Genomic DNA, 23,890 nt, shown 5'->3' with positions numbered 1-23,890 from the left:
AGGGATCGGTTAGCTATGACATATTTACAAACCACGTGTGGCTCCTCTTCTAGTTCAATATTGCCTGGTTGTTGTCTGGACAGCTGCAGCATTGTCCACTACTCATGAATCCAATTAAAGGCTCTCTCATTTACATTAACTTGTTAAGCTGCTGCTAATCATTGTTCTAGAAGAAGTGTGACTGCCCTTACACACCTTTTGACTTTGACATCAGTCATGAGAAGCCACCTTCACATCTACCGTAAACAGGGGTTACAGTTGCTCAGAGTTTAGTGGACCAACTTTAATGTCACCCAATATGTTCATCAGCTGGCACATGTACCGAATTGTCACACAAGCACAGTGCTGAAGACTGCAAACCAATTGGCTTCATTTATGTGCCTCTTGTAATTCCCTGTTCAAAAAGTACTCCATAGAAGAGGAAGAGGCTGCACTGGGAGCCAAATAGGATATGCAGCATACGTATGTGCTTACAAGGAACGTGATAGGAAGAAAACAGAGGGAACAGAGAGATGACCTCATGCATCTCCCACTGCTCCTTCACTGTCCACTGTATCAATTTACAGTGTGTCATATCTGCTATACTGTAAGATAGGGCTGTGTTAAGTCCTGGTTCACACTGTTGTGGAATTTGAAGTGTTTTCAGTGCGAATTCCGCACCGCATCAGAATAGCACCCCGTTCATGCGAACCGCTGCAGGTGTGTATGTTAACACCCCGAAAGCGGTCTGTAAAACGTGGTGCGATGTGAAGAATCGGATTGCATAGGTGTGAATATCTATGCGATCCGATTCTAGTGCGGACCCAAAAAAGGGTTCTGCACATTTTTTCTGCACATTTTTGGTGCGTGTGCGGTGCGATTAGAGCCGTACAAAAATGTATGGCTCCGATCGCACCGTACACAAATCGCATGTGATTTGCACAGGAATGCAGTGTGCGGTTCCTGTGCGAATCACATGCGATATACTGCACCGCACATATGTGAACCCAGGCTAAAGGCCTGAATGGACAGAACTGCAGACCCTTTGGCAGGTAAAAAGCTACCGTATCAACATTTCATTCATGTATTACAGGATTTGCCTGGAGTTCATCCCTTAGCACATTCTGGGGAATATACAGTGCAACTCATTAATATGATGAAAAGATTGCAACGCTGACCCTTTTGTATTGATGGGAGGACAATTAATATCCAGTACAAGGCCTGACCCTTTTGTATGGATGGGAGGACAATTAATATTAATATCCAGTACAAGGCCTGACACCCTGAAACATTAGGTGCCCATTCCTACTGTATCACAAGAGGGGAATTTGTTTTCTGGGTTGGATCTACAAAGCCATAAGACAGCATTTTCATTTTTGCAAATTGTCCACATTAGCTAGAAGTGTGCTGGGAAATCCAAAATGATACTTTTCACAACTAAAGTTGCATTTTGGAACAAAATAAAACGTAAACAGTGCAAAGAATAATGGCGTCTAAAGGCATGTTATATTTTATATATCCAATATTCTGGTTGTACAAGAACTGGGGATCAAAATGGTTGGGGCCCTTGTTATTAGCTTTGGTAATGGTCATTTTGATTCCATGGCAAATTTTACAAAAGTGTTATTACACAGCAGTACCAGAAAGAAGAGCTACGAGGTAGACAGGCTACACTAGGACATCAGATGCAGAGAGCCAGCATAAAAACAGTGACAGCAGAGTGGAGCAGAGAGAACTTGCCTGCAGAGGATTGCATCAGAGGTGCAGATGAAGCAGGAAGAGGAAAGAGGTTCACATCTGAAAAACAAAGACAAGAAAGCCTCAGCAGAAGTAAGATGCGTAATAGACAAGCAAGGGCAATAGGGAACACAAACATGACTCGCCGCACGTGATGCAAGAAACATTTATTGTATTAGACAGGACAGCTCTATCCGGTTTCAAACCGTTTCAGCAACGCATTGCGCACCATGCACGTTGGCATTCATTTTCAATAGAACACCAACAGACCCGCCATAAAGTGCTACCGTGCATTGCCAACAAAGGTGTAGTCTGCGGTGATCTGTGGTGCACTGGCAGTCCATTCAAAATGAATAGGCTACCTTGATGTACCACGGGTAAACGCACTGCACTGAGTTCCAGTTCATTAAACCAGTTGCTCGCAGGAACAGGAAACAAGGATTGTGGATGGCTGCCATAGGGACCAGTCCCCTTTATTCCAGGTTTCATAAAAAAAATACACCCATCGTGTGAACATTGAGCATTATTCATATTAAAGGCATGTATGTTTCTGACAACACATATGAAGAGGAGATTTCTTCATATCAGCACAGTGGCTAAATGGTTAGCACTTCCGCCTGGCAGTACTAGGGTCGCTGGTTCGAATCCCAACCATGACACCTCCTGCCTGGAGTTTGCATGTTCTCCCTGTGCCTGCGTGGGTTTCCTCTGGGTACTCTGGTTTCCTCCCACACTCCAAAGACATGCTGGTAGGTTAATTGGATCTTGTCTAAATTGGCCCTAGTATGTGTATGTATGAATGTAAGCTAGGGACCTTAGATTGTGCACCCCTTGAGGGTTAGGGACTGATGTGAATGTACAATATATATGTAAAGCGCTGCATAAAATTGACGGCGCTATAGAAGTACCTGAAAGAAAAATAAATATCTGAATCCAAGTAAAATTAAGTGAGCTTGCGGTCACAGCAAACCAAAAAAGAGCCCATAAATTTGCTGTCTCAATTGTATCAACACATTGCATGCGGTCTATTGGCACTGATCAGACTACTGAAGTTACAGATACCCTGCATTGGTGTCCATTACATGTAAAGTCGTCATGCAGGACGGACGGTGCTACAGGCACCAGGTATCATGTGAAGTCTGTCAGATGTACAGTTCAGAAGGTATTCCAGCAGACTGGTTGTCACTGCTCATTAGTTCACATCTATGCAATCAAATATTTTTGTTTCGATGTAAATTCTACCCCTACAGCTGAAATTTATAGAAAATAAATGTGCCGATTTTCTCCAACGCAGGAGGAGCCTGCAAGAATAGCCTTCCTATAACGTGCTAAAATACACCCGTGTGCGAAACATGTCTTGTTAACCAGTTTGTTAAAGAAAACTAAATATTCTGAAATTCACTGGGACAGGAAGTGAAGGATATCGGGGTGTCTTAGGCTTTTATGGAGTTGAGTTTAGGAGCTGCTCATGTACACGAAGCCCAAGACACCCCGATATCCTTCACCTCCTGTCCCAGTGACAGGGGAAGCCAGACAAGTTCTGAAGTTAAATCCCCCCAATAGGGTCAGAAAAGAACAAAAACACTTGTTAAGCTTCATGTACACGAGCCTACCCTGACTGCCGAAAAAACTCAAATCGCGGTAACCTCGGTACCACGATTTCCCATGGTCGGCGGTGAAAACATTCAGATCCTGAACGTGATTCTAACCTCACCTAAACTCGGCAGCTCCTAAACTCTGCTAAAAGCCTATGGAGTACATGGACATCTAGGCTTTTATGGAGACAAGTTTAGGAGCTTTGGCAAAAAAAATGCCAAAAAGCTCCTAAAACGAGTTTATCAGCTGCTCGTGTACATGAAGCCTTAGAGTATTTTTTCATTAACCTCCCTGGCGGTATTCCTTTCTGTAGCTCGGGGTAAAATGTCAGTACCAAAAGCAGTAACCCCGAGCTACACTCAGGCTTACCATGCAGCGCTGCATAGGGGGTCCCTGCAGCACTTACCTTGTCCTTCGCTCCCACGATGTGTCCCCTGCAGCATCCCCGGCCATCTCCTCCGGCTGATGCCGGCATCCGGCTTCTGTGTTCCGGTCCCTGTGACGTCGGGACGTACGGGCGCCGCCGGGAAATTTGAAAATTTTAAAAAATGTCATTTTTTTCCAAACAACTTTTACATAGTAAAACATTGCTGTTTCAACTCATATCACATACATATTGTCCTGAGTGCTTTGTCCTGTACCCTGCCTGCATTTTGTCTGTTCTTTCTGCCTGGAAACTGAGAAACGTCCATGGCGTCCAAAAAGTGTCCCTTTATGTCAAAAGCGGGTTTAGATCAGCTAGAGAATAGTGATAGTAAGTCAGAACCACTTGCAGAATTGAGTGATAATGATTCGTGGGGGAAATTCGTCAGACACTGAAAACGATTCTGCGACTTTGCTCAGTGATGTGCGAACTTGGCGCTATATTTCAAATTTCAGTGTTTTCGGTTTGATTATATTATTGAATTAAACGTATTATATTATTTTTTACGATTATTTATTAAATTACAATTTATGATTTCGTGTTTCAAGTTTTATCATACCCGGGATGTTTACTAGACTCTTGTTCGGACAGATTTCAGTGAGTTATTCCTAAAAATTACAGCCTACAATAAAAAAAAACGACATATTTCCATGCAAAATAATGGTAACGCTTTCAGCACCAAAAATCTGAAATAATCAGACCGCCAGGGAGGTTAATCATCTAGATATATTTTTTGCAAAAATCACTTATTGAGAGGTCATTTCTAGGAAATAAATAATTAAGAAGGACAAAGATGCCTGGCTGCTGGCATGACACCCATGTCACATGCTTTCCATTAGCAGAGCCTGCCCATCTATTTAGGAGAGTATGGATGAGCAAGCCAGACCGGGAGTCTCCAAGTGAACCACATTCCGCAGCTCGCAGAAGCTTTTGAGTGGTTGTTCAGCCACTTAAATCACTTCTGCATTAAAAAGGGAAATGCACATATTAATACCGGGATGATGCCTGTATAACCACTGTCAACAGAAATCATATGACAGTCTACAGTCTGCAAGTGGTTAAGAGATCTATACAATAGATAAAGATAAAAACCAGAGTCAAGTTCTAAACATTCTCTTTCCATAAGTAAGCAGAAAAAAAAAAAAGCGTTTTGTCTGAAGTTGGGCTTCTAGAATATTTCAGATATACATTTCATCATATGTTCAGCTTAAACTGCCTTTATTATTTAGCTAGTGCCGACTGAGAACCCTCAATTCTTCACCTATATTGCCTTGAGAAATCTTTTGCATTTGATCTCACATTTGGCATCACTTGCCCTGAATCTGGGCCTGGCTTGGCTTGGTTATAGTGGTAAAATATAATCCACAAAAATAACGTCCACAAAAATAGTTACAAAAATATTCTCTTCCGTGTCCAACTTGCACTTCCAAAAAAAAAATCCAGTGTGTACCTCAAAAAAAAAAAAAAAAAAATACTACCTAGTGCATTACCTTTGATAACATAACAGCTGGTATATACTTTAAGCAAACAAGTATATACTTAACACAAATACGTGCAAAAATTAATACACAAAATTCAAATCGTGAGCAACACGTGAATCGTGAAATCACTCTGTGTACGCCTTAAATATATAAATAAACATGAGCGATCAGTGTACACTCAAAAATATAAAGATAAAAAATATATTAAAAAAAATAAAAACAAAATAAATCAAAATAAAATAAAATTAAATAGTGCACTCTTTGTGAACACTTCTAGAGTTGAAATGCATACAATTACCCTCTTTTAATAGGTGTTTGTGGGACTTTGTTAGATTTACAGTTTAAAGCATTCTATAATTTATTTATGATCTTTCTGGATAACGAAATTATATATTTGGTTATAGTGGTGTCTGTTGTTCACCTATGGTGATCCTGGGGGCAGCCAATGAGGTGAACACAGCAAGCAGAGTAGGTACAGTATTACACCCAAACTGGACTTTTGTAAAAAAAATAAAAAAAATACCTTACGAAATGTTAGTGCACAAACCCAATTGCTTGGTAAAATATAAAAGATGGTATTAAGCCCAGTAAATAGATAACAAACATGTCCCGCTTTAAAATCGTCATGCCCTTGGAATGGAGCCAAACTACAAGATGCCTTAGGCCCCTTTCAGATGGGGCGGTCCCGTCAGCGGATCCACTTGCTCACTGGGAGATCTCTCCGCTGATCCCCCGCTAAACAAGTGGATGACAGGTCTGTGTGCACTCCACTGACCTCCACTAGGCACAGACCCGCTGTTTTCTATGATGTGGTCAGATAGAAACGGGCCCCTGTCTGTTTCCATCCGACTGTAATCGGAACCGCCAGACGGTGTGAAAGGGGCCTTACAAGACGGTAATAGCGTGTAAACAACAAAACCAAAGTGACAAAATCCTGGTCTCTTCTGGTTTCATATGCCGTTGAGATGATTGGGGAACAGAAGTTCCTCCTTCAACCACCAGTTTCAGTCTCTTGCTCCCTGGTGGAATCCAGAGGACATACGGGTACATCCATTTGAGAGAAGAGATTAAAAAATAATTCCACTTTTGAAAGAAAAAAAAAACACAAAAAACAAAACCACACAACAAAACAAAAAACACCACGCACGCACGCCCTCCCTCTGGTTGATCAATGCACATTACAGAGCTATTAAACTTTGTAGCAGATTCCTACCTTTTGTTGCTCTGAAATTATAGCGGTTTGTTTCACTATAGTTACATAGTTAGTCTGGCTGAAAAAAAAAAAAATAAAAAAATAAAAAGACAAAAGTCCATCCAGTTCAACCATTAAAAAAAAAAAAAAGTTATAATCCTACACCCACAGTTGATCCAGAGGAAGGCAAAAAACCCAGCAAAGAATGATTCAATTTGTTTCTGCAGGGGAAAAAAATTCCTTCCTGATCCCCAGAGAGGCAATTGGATATTCCCTGGATCAACTTTACCAATAAATGTTAGTATCCAGTTATATTCTGTGTATCCAAGAAAGAATCCAGGACTTTTTTTTTTTTAAAGCAATCCACTGAGCTGGCCAGAACCAACTCTTGAGGGAGTCTATTCCACGTTTTCACTGCTCTTACCGTGAAGAAACCTTTCTGTGTTTGGAGATTAAATTTCTTTTCCTCCAGACGTAAAGAGTGCCCCCTTGTCCTCTGTGATGACCTCAGGGGGAATAACTCTACACCGAGTTCACTATATGAACCACTGATGTATTTATACATGGAGATCATATCCCCCCTTATGTATTTATACATGGAGATCATATCCCCCTTATGTATTATACATGGAGATCATATCCCCCCTTATGTATTTATACATGGAGATCATATCCCCACTTATGTATTTATACATGGAGATCATATCCCCACTTATGTATTATACATGGAGATCATATCCCCCCTTATGTATTATACATGGTGATCATATCCCCCCTTATGTATTATACATGGTGATCATATCCCCCCTTATGTATTATACATGGAGATCATATCCCCCTTATGTATTATACATGGAGATCATATCCCCCCTTATGTATTACACATGGAGATCATATCCCCCCTTATGTATTATACATGGTGATCATATCCCCCCTTATGTATTTATACATGGAGATCATATCCCCCCTTATGTATTATACATGGAGATCATATCCCCCTTATGTATTATACATGGAGATCATATCCCTCCTTATGTATTATACATGGAGATCATATCCCTCCTTATGTATTATACATGGTGATCATATCCCCCCCTTATGTATTATACATGGAGATCATATCCCCCCGTATGTATTATGCATGGAGATCATATCCCCCCATATTATGCATGGAGATCATATCCCCCCCTTATGTATTATACATGGAGATCATATCCCCCCTTATGTATTTATACATGGAGATCATATCCCCCCCTTATGTATTATACATGGTGATCATATCCCCCCTTATGTATTTATACATGGAGATCATATCCCCCCTTATGTATTATACATGGAGATCATATCCCCCTTATGTATTATACATGGAGATCATATCCCTCCTTATGTATTATACATGGAGATCATATCCCTCCTTATGTATTATACATGGTGATCATATCCCCCCCTTATGTATTATACATGGAGATCATATCCCCCCGTATGTATTATGCATGGAGATCATATCCCCCCATATTATGCATGGAGATCATATCCCCCCCTTATGTATTATACATGGAGATCATACCCCCCTTAATCTCCTCTTCTCAAGAGAATAAATTCAGTTCCTCTAATCTTTCCTCATAGCTGATCTCCTCCATGCCTCTTATCAGTTTGGTTGCCCTTCTCTGTACTTTCTCCAGTTCCCCAATGTTCTTTTTGTGAATTGGTGCCCAAAACTGAACTGCATATTCCAGATGAGGTTTTACTAAGGATTTGTACCGGGGGGGGGGGGGGGGGGGGAATGATATCTCTCTCTCTGGAGTCTATACCTCTCCTAATACAAGAGAGGATTTTTCTCGCTTTAGAACCCGCAGCTTGGCATTGCATGCCGTTATTAAGCTTGTGATCTACTAGAACCCCGAGATCCTTCTCCACCATTGATTCCCCCAGCTGTACCCCCCCCAGTATCTATGATGCATGCATATTCTTAGCCCCCAAGTGCAGAACCTTACATTTATCAAACATTGCTTTGAGGTCAGCTTGTAAATTGAAGATATCCTGTAAGGACATTATTCCACTGCACAGCTTGGTGTCGTTTGCAATGACTGAAATGGTATTTTTAATCCCAGACCCGTAATCGTTTAGAAATATATTAAAAAGTAAGGGTCCCAACCCCAGACCATTCAGATAATGAATCATTAACCACTACTCTCTGAATGCGATCTTTTAGCCAGTTTTCTATCCATTTACATACAGATTTTTCCAAACCCGTAGACTTTACCTTACACATTAGCCGGGTGTGGGGAACTGTGTCAAACGCTTTTGCAAAATCCAAGTATACCACGTCCACAGCCCCCCCTCTGTCCAAGTATACCACGTCCACCGCCACCCCTCTGTCCAAGTATACCACGTCCACCGCCACCCCTCTGTCCAAGTATACCACGTCCACCGCCACCCCTCTGTCCAAGTATACCACGTCCACCGCCACCCCTCTGTCCAAGGTTTTGCTCACTCCCTCATAAAAAGAAATCAGATTTGTTTGCCAACTTCTGTCTTTCATGAATCCATGCTGTCTGTTGCTTAAAATATTTTTTTCCAGCAAGAACTCATCTATGTGGTTTTTTATTAAACTCTCCAGTATCTTCCCAACTATAGAAGTTACACTAACAGGTCTATAATTACTTGGTAAAGATTTTGACCCCTTTTTAAATATTGGCACCACATTGGCGTTACACCAATCCAGTGGTACTATGCCAGTCATTAAAGAGTCCCTAAAAAATAACTGGCTTTGAAATGACAGAGCTCAATTCTTTAAGGCCCCGTGGGTGTATGCCGTCTGGTCCAGGTGCTTTATTCTCCTTTATGCTGTCTAAATATTTTTGGATCACATCAGTTGTGAGCCAATGTGGATCATTTGGAGCTGTGTCAGTACCATGCCCATTATGGACAAGAGCTCCCCCATGCTCCTTTGTATACACAGAGCTGAAGAAGGGATATAATAAATTTGCCTTGTCCCCAGTCACCCACTCTAGATTATGTTGTAAAGGGCCTACATACTTGGACTGGACCTTTTTACTATTAATATATTTGAAGAATTTTTTGGGCGTTGGTCCTGCTATCTTTTGCAATCTGTCGTTCGTTTTCAATTTTTGTGGCCTTTATTTCCTTTTTACATATTCCGTTATATTCCTTGTAATGTTTAAACGATGATAGCGTTCCTTAGTTATTATATTTAATAAAAGCTATTTTCTTATTATCAATAGTCTTTAACTTTGGCCGTAAGCCACATAGGTTTGATTTTTAGCCTTTTAAACGTGCTGCGCATGGGAATATATTTTGCAGTGTGTTCACATACAGTCTTTTTGAAGAACTCCCATTTCTGTGTAGTGTTCATGGATGCCAATATTCCCTACCAGTCTAAGTCTTGGAGAGCAACTCTGTCGTGGAAAATTAGCTCTCTTGAAATTGAGCATTTTTATTTTCCCAGTATGTGTTTGCTATTTACAGCTAACAATAAATTAAATCATGTTATGGTCACCGCTACCCAGATGTTCTTTTATATGGACATTCGTAATAAACTCTGCATGGTTTGAGATTACCAGGTCTAGCAGAGCATCATTTCTAGTAGGGGCTTCTATGAACTGTACCATAAAGTTGTCCTGTAGTAGGTTTAGAAATTTTTGCCCTTTAACTGTTCCTGCAGTACCATTACTCCAGTCAATTTCCGGGTAGTTAAAATCCCCCATTATCACTGTCCCAGCCCTTTCGATCTGTGCAAGGAGCTGAGTTTCCACCTCAACACTGGGAGGCCTATAACAAACTCCAATGGATTACCTTTGTAGTACACACCCCAAAGGTGCAGTTCCACCCATAACACTTCAGCCTCATCACACTCTCCATCTACTAGGTCCTCTTTCACACTCGCTCTGAGATCACTTCTCACAGAGACAGACACCACCATCTTTCCTGTTTACTCTGTCTCTCCGAAAGAGAACATAGCCAGGAATATTAATGGCCCAGTCATGTGAAGAATCAAGCCAAGATTTAGCATTACCAATCATAGTTCTCTTCATGCACCAAAGCTTCCAACTCACCTATTTTGCTTGGCAGACTTCTGGCATTGGTGAACAAACACTTTAAATCATTGACACCTTGTTCACACGTATTTTGCATATTTTTTATTTTCATACAAATGGTACCACTTTCCACTGGTTGTTTGTAACATAGGAACCTTCTTATCTGCCATAGCCCTCCCCCCCATCTTTCCCCATTCCACCCATGTCCTTAGACTGATTCTGGAAGGTGGGAGGGCTTGAATCCCTAGAATTACCTGATACATTCTCAGTGCCCTGGTGAGAAAAGCTGCAGGGTCTGCATCCCTTTAGAAGTATTAAACCCTTTGGGGAGTATCTCACCAAAATTTTAAATTCCTATTGCAGGGGATGCCCAAACTCTGACTTGGTGCAGACTTCTGGGAAAATAGGTGAGCCAATCACAGAAGCAGGAAATAACATTTCTGTTGGTGTTCTGCATACCAGCTGTGTACAGAACTCCTCCAGGTTGCCATATCACATTTTACAGAAAATGACAGCAGCTGCAGACTGAAATGGAAAAGGTCATTTTTAATAATATTAAACAGGTCTTGTGTGTAGCAAATTTATATGCTTTTAGACAACAAGGGCTGAGCAGCTCCAATTTCCAATGTTTAATATTGATATAGACAGACAAGCATAAAATACATGTCTAGTGGTCATCATTTTTTCCATCTCTACATTGAGCCAAACGGTTGTATCTAAAACATGCAAAATCAATTACAGCTTATTTGCCTTACATAAATTTTTGGTCACTTTCCAACACATGCAGCTGACGCCAGCAAAGGTCAGGACAACAGAACCTCAGGGAGATATTACTGCAATCTGATAATACCAGCAGCAATGTGCTACTGTTCGTTGCCATAGTGATCATCATGATAAATAAATAAATCAGGAAAACGGGGGGGGGGGGGGGGGGGCTGGGGCTAAATTATATCTAAGTGTTGCTCATAAGACATAACCGAGCTCAACACCAAGGCATATTGTCCAATGCAAAATGGCCACCAGGATTGTTACACGCGGTACTCCCACAATCTGTTCTTGCTGAATCACCATCAAGCAACATGGCAGGTACAGAGGATGGGCACTAGCTGTTAAAGACAGGAGTAGCTATTACTACAGTATTTAAACTTTCCTACCTGCACCTTGTATTTTTCATGTGCATATGTGCAGTGATCCTGTAGTTTTGTGTCATTTGTTGCCCTATACCAGTGTTTCTCAACTCCAGTCCTCATGGACCCCCAACAGGTCATGTTTTCAGGATTTCCCTCAGATGAAACAGCTGTGGTAATTACTAAGGCAGTGAAACTGATCAAATCACCTGTGCAAAATAATGGAAATCCTGAAAACATGACCTGTTGGGGGTCCATGAGGACTGGAGTTGAGAAAACACTGCCCTATACCATGAGTCTCCAAACTTTCTAAACAAAAAAAAAAAAAAGGACCTCCGCTCCGTGAGGACGTCGATGACGAAAAGCTTAGGGCGGTGCCTTTGGATGTGAGGTTCAGAATACTCCTGGTTTGTCTGCACGTTGCATGTGCATGTTTGGCTGGGTCTGAGTCGCCTGTATTCATTACACACGCTGTCTATACTGGTGTCAGTCTGGACACCTTGCTTGTAGGTGCATTTCTTCATTAAAGTTTGCTGCTTTTTAAAACATACTGCACCATGATTGCTCACTTTTTTCTTTTGAGTGACGGTCTGATCATCTCTCAGTTTGGATACTAAATCACCTTTGGAAAGGATTTTCAACTTTGCAGCACATCATCTGTTGGAGTTCATCCCTCATTTCTTCAGTGTTGTTGTCACCATATTATTCATTTCTCCCAGAACAACAAGTACTATATGCTGGTTTTTCAACAATAAGCATATTACTCTGGTAAGTTCTATTTAACCATTTTTGGTGGTGGATTTACTTGGTGATGAATTATTTTGGACATTGATTATTTGAACTTTTGGACTTTCATTTTTGCTGGATTTTATTTTGATTTAAAATATTGTTTTATTTACTTTGTTACACTTTTGTATGTATTTAAGCGCAACCTATTTTTTTGAAGTTTTGTATATCCCAAAAGTTTATAGGCTAGGTTTTGCAGCTTACGGTTTTATATAATTTCCGTGTGCGTGTCCGTGTCCGTGTGCGTGTCGGGGTTCACTGAGGCCAGCAGGATGAAAAAAATGTCCTATCAGCGGGAGGAATGGTGCCCCTTTGTTGGCATCAGTGGATGGAATCGTGCCCCAAGGGTCAGATACATGCAAGCAAAAGGGCCACAGTTTGGAGACATCTGCCCTATAAACACAGACTATGTAAATCTTCACATTCTGGGGTCAAAAGTTTCAGTTTGTGTTCAAACATGAGCATGCGGCCTGGTACTGCACAGCTATTAATGCAGTGTAAGAACTCACACTTCCTGTGAACTACATATCCCACAATCCCTTGGTCTCTCATTCTAGCACTGGTGCAGGTGAGAGCTAAACAGTAACTAGATCTGACAGACACAAACAGGCAGAACATCCACCAAGAGATCACCATGCAGTTTTTCATCACATCAACACTCTCACATTTGTGATGCAACACATAAGTGAGCACAGGTGAGTCATGCACTGGATGCTGTGTGACCAGATACAAGAAGATTCCCGCCCCTTTAGCAAACAGGGACAAGCTTGGTGAATGAATACATGGACATAGGTGACTCTATCATCCATGACACTACAAACTGCAGCCACAACCTGCGAGTCCATCATTACAAGGTACGGCAAAAATACATCACAGGGAACAGAACTACACTGATACCTAGTTCAAACAACAAAAACATTTGAAAGGTGTACAATTCCTTAACCTAAAATAAGTTTTATAGATACGACTTTGTAGGTACATGCGCTGCCCTATTTTTGTTACAATATTAAAAGTGTAGAGCTGTAGATTAACCTCCATCACCATTCTACCTCCCTGCTTAACTACCTAGCGGAGTGCTTCGTCTGACGCATTGGGGTCGATTTACTAAGCCTAGAATAGAGCCTGTTCATTTAGCAAAGTGAATAAGATGAAGCAGTATTTACTTCAATCATCCAATTATGTGCCAGCAATAATCCAGCTTTTTCAAAGCTGAGCTCCATACAAATAGCTAAATGCACCGCTGCAATGCATTTATGGGTGCTGTGTTACCTCTATCCAGTCCTGAGATTATCACAGCCCAGTAATCATAAACGTCACAGCCGTTGACCTGACTACAAGCTCTATATATTGCCATAGTTGTATCATGAATCCGGCAAAGACATTCTACCATGGGCTGGTCATCGCTCTACAAAAAAACAAAAAACAAAAAAAAAAAACAAAAAAACACACCACACATGGCAGGCCCCATTCAGTTGCCTGCAACCCACAAACAACCAGGTATGTTAGGGAAGCAGAAGGATAGCCAAGTTTAAAGTGGTTGTAAATCTCTGAAGAGAAAACTGAACAAAGCATATCCTTCTATATGATGTACTTGCCTCAATCCAAGGTAACAAGTGTGATTTCTAACTGTCTCCTTCCTCTGCTTTCTGCAGAAGTCACCTCTGACTGGTTATGCCAACACTAAGGGATCCTGAGAGCGGCACTCCCTCCCCTACAGCACACAGGTGGAGATTGGTAGCCTAGGCCAGTGGTCGGCAAGCCGCGGCTCGCGAGCCACATGCGGCTCTTTACACTCTTTAATGCGGCTCTTCTGTGTGCCGGGCGCCCGCTCCCCTCCCTCCTCTCGGGCGGCCGCCCCAAAAGTCAGGACTCTGCAGCTAGCCCAGCAATGGACAAACTACGGCCCGGCGGACCTTTTAATCCGGCCCGCGGAGCGTGGCAAACATTGGCTGTCAGGATGTAGGCGGGGCAGCGTGACAAACTCCTCTCCTCTCACAGTCCGCCCTGAAGACCGGAACGGCGCGGGAACACGGCGAGAGGAACGCGCAGAGCAAAGGTAAGTGAATTGACACAATATGGGGGATGAATTACTATAGGGGGGATGAATTTTCAGTTTTAAAAATGTGGCTCTCAAAATAAATTAATAAATCGTGGTTTTGGCAAGATTTGGCTCAGTTGAAAAAAAAAGGTTGCTCACCACTGGCCTAGGCTGTACATGTGTCCCTGTGAGACCGTGTAGAGGAGGGAGTGTCCATTCCCTTCATTCAGGTCTCAGATTACTGAACAAAATATGCAGCGCTATGATAATGTATATTAAATGATGAATATAATAATTCCGTACATGCGCTGTGGAGCGCTCAGATATATACAGGTGCGTAAGACGTCTAGGAATGATGTTTAAAGTGCAAAAGTGACATATTAAATAAAACACTGATAAACAATACATCAGTCCAGATATGAAAAATCAAGTGAATTCTATGACTCCAGTGATAATGAATGAGTATATATTGCACTAACCAGATAGCGCAAAATAATGCGCATTTGAGTAATCAGACCACTCCTGGTCATCTGGATCTGGAAAGGGGAGGATCAAGGGATCATCTGGCAAACCAGGTTGACAGGTAATCAGCATGTCATCACTCTGCAGGTAACGGGAATACTCATCCATCCAGCAGGGGGATCACTCTCCAAGCAACAGAGATTCACATCCTTCCAGCAGGGGGACCACTCCCAATAATATGGAGCACAAAGGAATCCACCTTGGGGGGGGGGGGCCTCTTCGCAATAAACAAGCCCAAGCAGAAAGCTTTGATAGTGTAGTAGCTTAATTATGGGAAATCCACAAGCAGAGTAAAATGCACTCACATCTGTTTCTATACAGTGTTAAAGATGGCTGCCGGCCTCCCACGTGGCCTGTGCGGCGTGGCATCACCGACTGGGCTCCTTCCTAACGAGTTTCGTGCCCGTGCACGTTATCAAAGGGCTCAGATTACACTGAGCTCCCTGCACTATGCTGTGCAGTGGATGACATCAGATCCTCGTCCCTGCTGCTTTTTCGAACTGAGAAATAGCCATTGATCTAGATACTTTGAATGGCTCCAGATAAAAACAGGTACAGCTTACATAGGCGAGTTTGTTTAATCTCTGTATCACCTGAAACCAGTCACTTCATTGGGTATACAGAAGGCAGTAAATACATTACACACTTTTTTTTTTGTGTTCAACCAGTGGTTCAGTTCCTGCATGATTGTTTAAGGCTCTGTTTACACGATGTAGGTGCAACAAAGTCCTGCATGCTGTTGCACATCGCATGTAGGGCTAGCCGATTCATTCCAATAGGTTGCCTATACACGAGTCCCCGACTCTTTTGCAAAATTGTGCTGCACTGAAATGTGTGGTTCGGCAGCACAGTGCATTTTTGTGCACACATTAGCAGATGTGTGGGGGTGTCATTAAGAATTGAGGACACTGCTAGAGGACAGTGTGTTTCTGTGAGCGTGGTGAAAGTGCCCAATTTTGCACGCACAAAACGTGAACATTGCCTTTACCAAAAAAAAACTGCCTACACGGATAAGGGTTCATGTACAAACATCAGGTTAGCCGCATTTGCATACCGTGTTTAGCAGCATTTATGTGCGCTTAGAAGAGTTTTTAAAAGATAACCTCAGGAGACTCTCCTAAATGCCCAGAATGCACTGAAAAATAATAAATTAACTATTTCAGACATTTTGAAAGAGAGCAGAAGCAGAGAGAACAGTATGTGTTGAGATGACCTGTCTTTTCTGGTTGTATTCACTATGAATCCCATCATGAGCATAATGCGGCACGTTCTACCATTTTTTCCTTCACGCGAAACCTGGAACTGACTGCGCTGGTGTACCAGGTCCATTTGAACACATGGAAAACGCTTTGTATGCATTTCTGATGAAAAAAGGCTCTGGACAGCATCTGGACATGGAACAGTTAAAAAAACGCTTCTAAACGCAAACGCTTATAAACATGGTTAACCGTGTTTACAACCGTTTGAAACGCTGAATGCAATTTTGGTGAGTTCACGAAAACGACTGTAAACTCAACTGCCTGTAAACTATAAACGACTATGTTTACATGGACAAATAGGAAAACATTAGGGGGAGTTCAGGGGCTGCTGAAAAAAATGCTGAACAGCTCCTGACCGTCAGTTTATCAGCGGCAGTGTACATGAGCCCTAAGGGGTGTTTAGTCAGAGCTGCGCAGTTTGTTGCGATCTACAATGATGAACGATGCCATTGCTATAGGTGTAGGTCATTTACATACCCCACGAAGCCTGACTGGATTACCAGGATGTTGCCAAGTGAGGCCTAGTCATTACTGCTCACCTCCACCATCACAGGAGTGAGCACTTTCTCTGATTCAAACCCCCTCACATGCTCTCTCCCTCCCCGATGCAGTAGCTGAGCTTACTCCTGTGATGGTGGAGGTGAGCAGTAATGACTAGGCCTCACTTAGAAACGTCCGAGGAGTTTTCCAGTCAGGTTTCAGGAGGTATGGAAATGGCATACACCTAATATAGCAAGGGCATTATCCAACTTTAGTCAGAGCTGCACGGCTTGTTTTATCTACAGACAACCCTTATCTGCATAGGCAGATTTTTTGGTAGACAAACTGACCGTTCAAAAGCACAGTGGCTAAATGGTTAGCACGTCCGCCTGGCAGTACTCGGGTCGTTGGTTCGAATCCCAACCATGGCATCACCTGCCTGGAGTTTGCATGTTCTCCCTGTGCCTGCGTGGGTTTCCTCCGGGTACTCCAAAGACATGCTGGTGGGTTAATTGGCTCCTGTCTAAATTGTCCCTAGTATGTGTATGTATGAATGTGAGTTAGGGACCTTAGATTGTACGCCCCTTGAGGGTTAGGGACTGATGTGAATGTACAATATATATGTAAAGTGCTGCGTAAATGGATGGCGCTATATAAGTACCTGAAATAAATAAATAAAAAGGGGTATTCCCATCAGTTTGGAAGGATTTGCACTAGGGATGCACCAAAATGTCAGTGGCCAAAACATTTAGCCCGAAAACAACCCTATCGGCCTTTAGCTGATATGAAAATACAGACCAATACAGGTGCCAAAAATAACCCCGCCCGCCACCGTTCGGTGGTTGTCAGGCTTACCTGAGAACCCATCGAATGATCCTGGTGCTGTGCATAGAGATAAGTGAAGGAAAGATGGCCTCCACTCATCTCTATGCCCTTGGAGGACCGGAGTGACATCACTACGTCACTTCTGGTTCCGCCTTTTTCTTTTTTTTCCCTAAAAGCACTAGATCAGAGCTTTTTTTGATCTAATGCTTTACACTGTAGAGGAGAGATGTGGGGTCTTATTGACCCCACATCTCTCCATAAAGAGGACCTGTTACTGCATATTCTATCACAAGGGATGCATGCATTCCTTGTGATAGGAATAAAAAGGGATTTAAAAGAAATAAATACATTTAAAAGGTACAGTGTAAAAATAAATAAATAAAACAAATTAAATAAATAAAAAGTTTAAAGTGCCCCGTCCTCCTGGGTAGTGGTGAATGCATACGTAGGCCACGTCCACATATGTAAACGGCGTTCAAACCACAAAGATGAGGTATCGCCACGAACGTCAGAGCAAGAGCAATTATTCTAGCACTAGATTTCCTCTAACTTTAAACTGGTAAGCTGTAGAAATTTTTAAGCACCGTAGTTTGACGCCATTCCATGAGCGTGCGCAATTTTAAAGCATGACATGTTGGGTATCTATTTACTTGGCATAACATAATCCTTCCAAAAAAATGGGGTATATATTGTGTTTGTTTTTTGTAAATTAATGTGTATTTTCCAAAAAAGTTGCATTTTTAAAAATTAACATTTTTCAAACTGTCCATTTCCAGCCAAGTGCATCCTGAATTTTCGGTTTCTGCACCAGAATTTTAATTTTGGTGCAGCACTTATTTCCACTTAATTCCTGTTGTGTGTCTAGGAAAGGAAGTAAAAAAGAACATTTCCCACAGACAAAAATAAAATAAAAACATCCACACAGCTTGACAGCATAGCAAGAGACAGCTACAGATTTAAATTTACACAAAAAGAACTCGATTTGTTAACACTACTTTACCGATTCCTATAAATTGCAATGACATGGGTCAGCAAGATTCATTAGTAAATATTTCATACATGATCATTTCTGGAAATTTTCCACATCAAAATCATCCGCCATTACTAAAAATGAATTATCTGCACTATAGGATTGGATGTTCAATTATTATAAATGATGCTATAATTAAAGTTCGAAATCATTGATTTATATTGCTGGGATCGGTTTAGAACATCCAGGTTTTTAGTTACCTTCTGTTCGAAGAAACTGGGCTAAAAATGTACGCCCTGTAAATAAAGTAGAAAGTCCATGTCAGTAAAGTTACGGCATTTAAAAAAGAACCCCCCGGCACTTCAACTATCCCATGTTTTACTACGACCCATCCCAGATCACATGCCTAGCTAATGCATATAATGTCTGTGTATGTACACGGAGAACCTGAAACCACAGATGTTATTTTAAACATGAATGTAAGAACTCAACCATCAACGGTATGAAAATAGAGCCTGACTCTGCCTTTTACCAATCTAGTCCACTAGATCAGGAGAGAAGAGAAATCCAGATGAGCACAGAAACAAGCTGTTCAAGACTTCCTAACTGGATGCTCCCATCATCACTGTGCAATAGGAGGCCATCAGCCGGGTCTGGTCACTTGGCAAGATCAGCAGTCGTAGAGGTACAACTCCAAACACCCACCAACACCTTCATATTGGATGCATTGGGAGTTTTACATTAACCTCCCTGCCGGTCTGAATATGTCAGTATTTCTGTGCTCAAAGCGGTACACTGTATTCAATGGAAATGTTTTTGTTTTGTTTTTTTTGTTGCTTGTAATTCTTAGGAATAACTCACTGAGATCTGTCCAAACAAGAGTCTAGTAAACAGCCCGGGTAAGATAAAACTTGAAACACGAAATCATAAATTATAATAAAAAATAATATAATACATTTAATTCAATATAATCAAACCAAAAACACTGAAATGTGAAATAGAGCTCCAAGTTCGCAGATCGCTGAGCAAAGTCGCAGAATCATTTTCAGTGTCTGATGAGGAATTTCCCCCACGAATCATTATCACTCAATTCTGCAAGTGGTTCTGATTTACTATCGCTGTTCTCTAGCCGGTCTAAAACCGATTTTGACCTAAAGGGACGCTTTTTTTCCCTCAGTTTCCAGGCAGAAAGAACAGTACAAATGCAGGCAGGGCGCAGGACAAAGCACTCAGGACAAAAAGTATGTGAAATGGTTTGATACAGAAATGTGATTTTAGTGTATTATGTGTATGTAAAATTTACATTTTTCAATCTCCTGCCGGTTCTGTCTCCCGTACGTCCCGACGTTTGCAGGGAATGGAACCCAGAAGACAGATGCTGGCATCGGCCAGAGGACATGGCCAGGAACGCAGTGGGAGGACAGCGCGGGACAAGGTAAGTGCTGGAGGGATCCCTGAGCAACGCTGCAGTGTGATCCCGAGTGTAGCTCGGGGTTACTGCTTCTGGTACTGAAACTCAACCCCGAGCTACACTCGGGAATACCGCCAGGGGGGTTAACCATTTACACTAGAGGTACTGAATTCAAATTCACGGAGGTCTGGGCAGTAAAAGTTTCATCCAGAAGAGGTCTGAATCTCATGTCGGCACCTGTGATGCATTTTCGTGTGCCAAACCGCATGTAGATGCAGTGCAATTTTGGAAGAAAAAAAAAAAAAGTGTTGGGGACCTAATGTTTTTTGATTTGGATCAGCCCTTTAAAATTAATGGCGTGAGCTACCCACGTCGTGTGCACCAAATGCACATGTACAGATCTGAACCTGTTCTTACATCAGTGTCCTCAATCCCCATTGCACATCAGTCCCCAACCCTTCCACAGCAAGATTCCCTCTAGATAAGTGTCCTCAGCTCCCCCTTTAGATCAAAAAAAAAAAAAAAAAAAAAAAAAGGTACCAGGGGCATCTCATGGGGCCCCCTACTGACCCCGGGCGGTACCCGAGTTTCCAAATCGTCAGTCCGCCCCTGTATATTACCCATTCTCAAAATAAAATACTGCACTATCAAGTACCTTCTTGGCTTGTCATTCCACGAGCCTTCCAGGGTGGATACCACTACATGCTTTGTGGGTCCCTGTCCATTGGTCATGTACATGTGAGGAGATGTCCTTGGAGAGTGTGTGTAGGATCTGCTAATCTACTCGTGTGCCAGATGATTGCCTTGGTCCTGTCCGCATCCAGATGACCATGACGGGTTACACCATTTACACAAATGCGCAAAAAGATTGCACTTCTGGTTAGTGCATTCACATTACCATTCTGTAAGCACTCAAGTCACGGAATTGGATTATCACTTCAGTGGACTTCCTACTCACCACCATAGTCACATGACTATAGTATATTATTATTGGATAGTGTTTACATTATTTACGTCATATTTGGACAATTCACGTGATTTCACCTTTACACCAGTTGACGCCTGCACATGTTTTCACTTGTATCATTTTAGTGCTGCATCCCTATTTTATCAGATTTTTTAGAGGGTAGGTTTACCATTTATATACTATGTTTACATTTCCCTATACCTGACTACACTCAACATGCAGAATCTTGATCTTTCTAGTTGTCTGTTCACACACTTACATGAACTTTTTTTTTTCTGGTGGGAGGGGGTTTGGCCCCACAGATTTCAACAGGAACACCTGTGAACAAGTGATATTCATATTTTTGAACCTGAAGAATGCCTCCCCTTCTCTTGCCCAGCCTACAAAAACAAACACCTTACAGAAGAAAAAAAAATAAAATAAATGCCCTCTGCTTAGGTGTGACTGCAGACTCACAATGAAGTGTATTGACAGAGTTCCTTCTACCGTCCCGTTCTAGGCCTCATTTACTAGGGTGGCCAGGAGGTAGTAAAAGAAGGAAGCTGAGCTGCAGTTTTACCAGCCCCCCGACCACCTACTGAACACAGAAATACAGGCTGGCTTAGGACTGGGCACATGCCGAGACCATGGCAATAATGAAACGGCACGTCACATTCAGAGGGTGGATAATGCTGCCAGATGTGACCCATTTCCTTTAGTGTGGGTCCTCTCAGGGTGCAGAAGATATCAGTCAATGAGGACAGCAAGGATCCTGGATTGGGGGGGGGGGGGGGGGGGTAGGCTGCTGCTGCTATTATGTTTATACCCTTTTGCAGGTAAAAAGAATTGTGCATTACTTCTTTTTTTTCCCTTTTAGGAACCTGCAAAGTAATGCACATGCAATCAGCAGACTGCAGGTGAAATGCAGGGCTCCTGCAGACTGTCTTTGTAGATGGTCTGCTTGCACGGGCAGGCAGTTACACAATGACAGGAAGAAACAATGGACTACTTGGAGTGCTCAACAACACCGTGGTAGTCCACTGAGAATTACAAGCTGACAGCTGCAAAGGCTGTCAGTACTTGTAGTTCCCCCATTCTCAGAACCCTGTGAATGAATGAGGCAGCCAGGTGGGCGGAGCCCCGCACAGCCCTGTTTTCTTTAAAATTGTGATGGCGAAAGTTCAGGGAGAAGATCCTCATCGTGCGGTCACTAGAGGCGGTGGGTTGGGGAGAGGCTGCAACACCCTAAAAATGTCTGGAAAACAACATGTTCCCAAAAGTAAACTTATCCTTTAAGAGTCAGCAGTTTTTAGTATCCTCAGGCAAAGCTTCAACACTTTCATGTCCTAAATTGTGTTAGAACTTGCAGCTAAACCCCATTTCATGTTTCTACTCGCCCATTATTATGATGGATGGCCTCACTGACCAAAAGGAATGTGTCTAAGGCTGAAGTGGATGGACGAGCTTCAGCAGTGCAAAAAATGCCAAAACTTTATCCAATCAGAATGGCTCGACATACAAAGCGTATACGGCTATACCTCTGGGTGCCTGCACATCAAATCTGACACCTTCAACGTTGGGGCGACAGTCTCTTGAAGGAATTGCTCACCACGTCAGCTACACTAATGGCAGAACTCCAGGCAAAAAAAAAAAAAACCACAAACAACCCCACAACTTCAGTCCAGCTATTTATTCACAAAAAACCTTTCCTATGCATATACTGTCAGTGTACATTCACACTTGCAAATGCACACCGCTTCTGATTATATATAGTAACCCCAGAGGGGTTTTCAGCGATTAGCTGCATGAGGCAGCACCATTTAAAGCAATGGAAGGTTGTTGGCACCCGCAGCTAATCATGCCCACCCGCAGCTAATCATGCCCACCCGCAGCTAATCTCTCATGCAGAAATCACATGCTCCCTGGACGCAGACACACCTGTGATCGCTAAACAAGAGATTGCATGAGAACGATTAGACGGCAACCTCCCATTACTTCCAATGGGGATGCTTCTCCTTGCTAAATCGCAAGAACCCCTGCCGGTAAGCAACTGCCAGTTGGGTGCATTCAGAAGTTTAAATGCACCCCAATACATACTCCTAGCAATCTAATATGCTTTCAGGCACTTGAAGCTAGGGGGAAATAAAGTAGAACAGCCATCCAGGCTATACAGCAGGGGTCAATTATTCTGACAAGTAAGAGATGTATTTCAACTGTAGACTATTCTCCACCTGACGCCAACGACGGGGCACTCTGCCTCCCACCTGGCGCCAACGACGGGGCACTAGTCCTCCCACCTGGCGCCAACGACGGGCCACTAGTCCTCCCACCTGGCGCCAACGACGGGCCACTAGTCCTCCCACTGATGCCAATGACGGGGCACTATTCCCCCCACTGACGCCAATGACGGGGCACCATTCCTCCCACTGACGCCAATGACGGGGCACTATTCCCCCCACTGACACCAATGACGGGGCACTATTCCTCCCACTGACACCAATGATGGGGCACTATTCCTCCCACTGATACCAATGATGGGGCACTATTCCTCCCACTGATACCAATGATGGGGCACTATTCCTCCCACTGATACCAATGATGGGGCACTATTCCTCCCACTGATACCAATGATGGGGCACTATTCCTCCCACTGACACCAATGATGGGGCACTATTCCTCCCACTGATACCAATGATGGGGCACTATTCCTCCCACTGATACCAATGATGAGGCACTATTCCTCCCACTGATACCAACGACGGGGCACTAGTCCTCCCACCGACGCCAACGACGGGGCACTAGTCCTCCCACCGACGCCAATGATGGGGCACTAGTCCTCCCACCGACGCCAATGATGGGGCACTAGTCCTCCCACCGACGCCAATGATGGGGCACTAGTCCTCCCACCGACGCCAATGATGGGGCACTAGTCCTCCCACCGACGCCAATGATGGGGCACTAGTCCTCCCACCGACGCCAATGATGGGGCACTAGTCCTCCCACCGACGCCAATGATGGGGCACTAGTCCTCCCACCGACGCCAATGATGGGGCACTAGT

The 23,890-nt window shown here is 42.9% G+C and overlaps 1 protein-coding gene across 1 annotated transcript in view; it reads right to left on the bottom strand.

Moving 5' to 3' along the window:
- Positions 1–1,774, bottom strand: part of RTN4 (reticulon 4) — a 77,227-nt gene extending 75,453 nt beyond the window's left edge. Inside the window, exon 1 of the mRNA XM_089682707.1 lies at positions 1,720–1,774. Within this exon, the coding sequence (XP_089538833.1) occupies positions 1,720–1,735 (16 nt within the window). The 5' untranslated portion in view covers positions 1,736–1,774. The remainder of the gene's footprint in view (positions 1–1,719) is intronic.
- Between the last annotated feature and the right edge of the window lie 22,116 nt (positions 1,775–23,890).

This window comes from Staurois parvus, unplaced genomic scaffold (assembly GCF_062004578.1).
Source record: "Staurois parvus isolate SC_StPar_1 unplaced genomic scaffold, SC_StPar_1.0 ptg000295l, whole genome shotgun sequence".
NCBI classification, from domain to species: Eukaryota; Metazoa; Chordata; class Amphibia; order Anura; family Ranidae; genus Staurois; species Staurois parvus.
The sequence above is the reverse complement of the archived record's forward strand: the minus strand, read 5'-3'. Positions and strand labels throughout refer to the sequence as shown.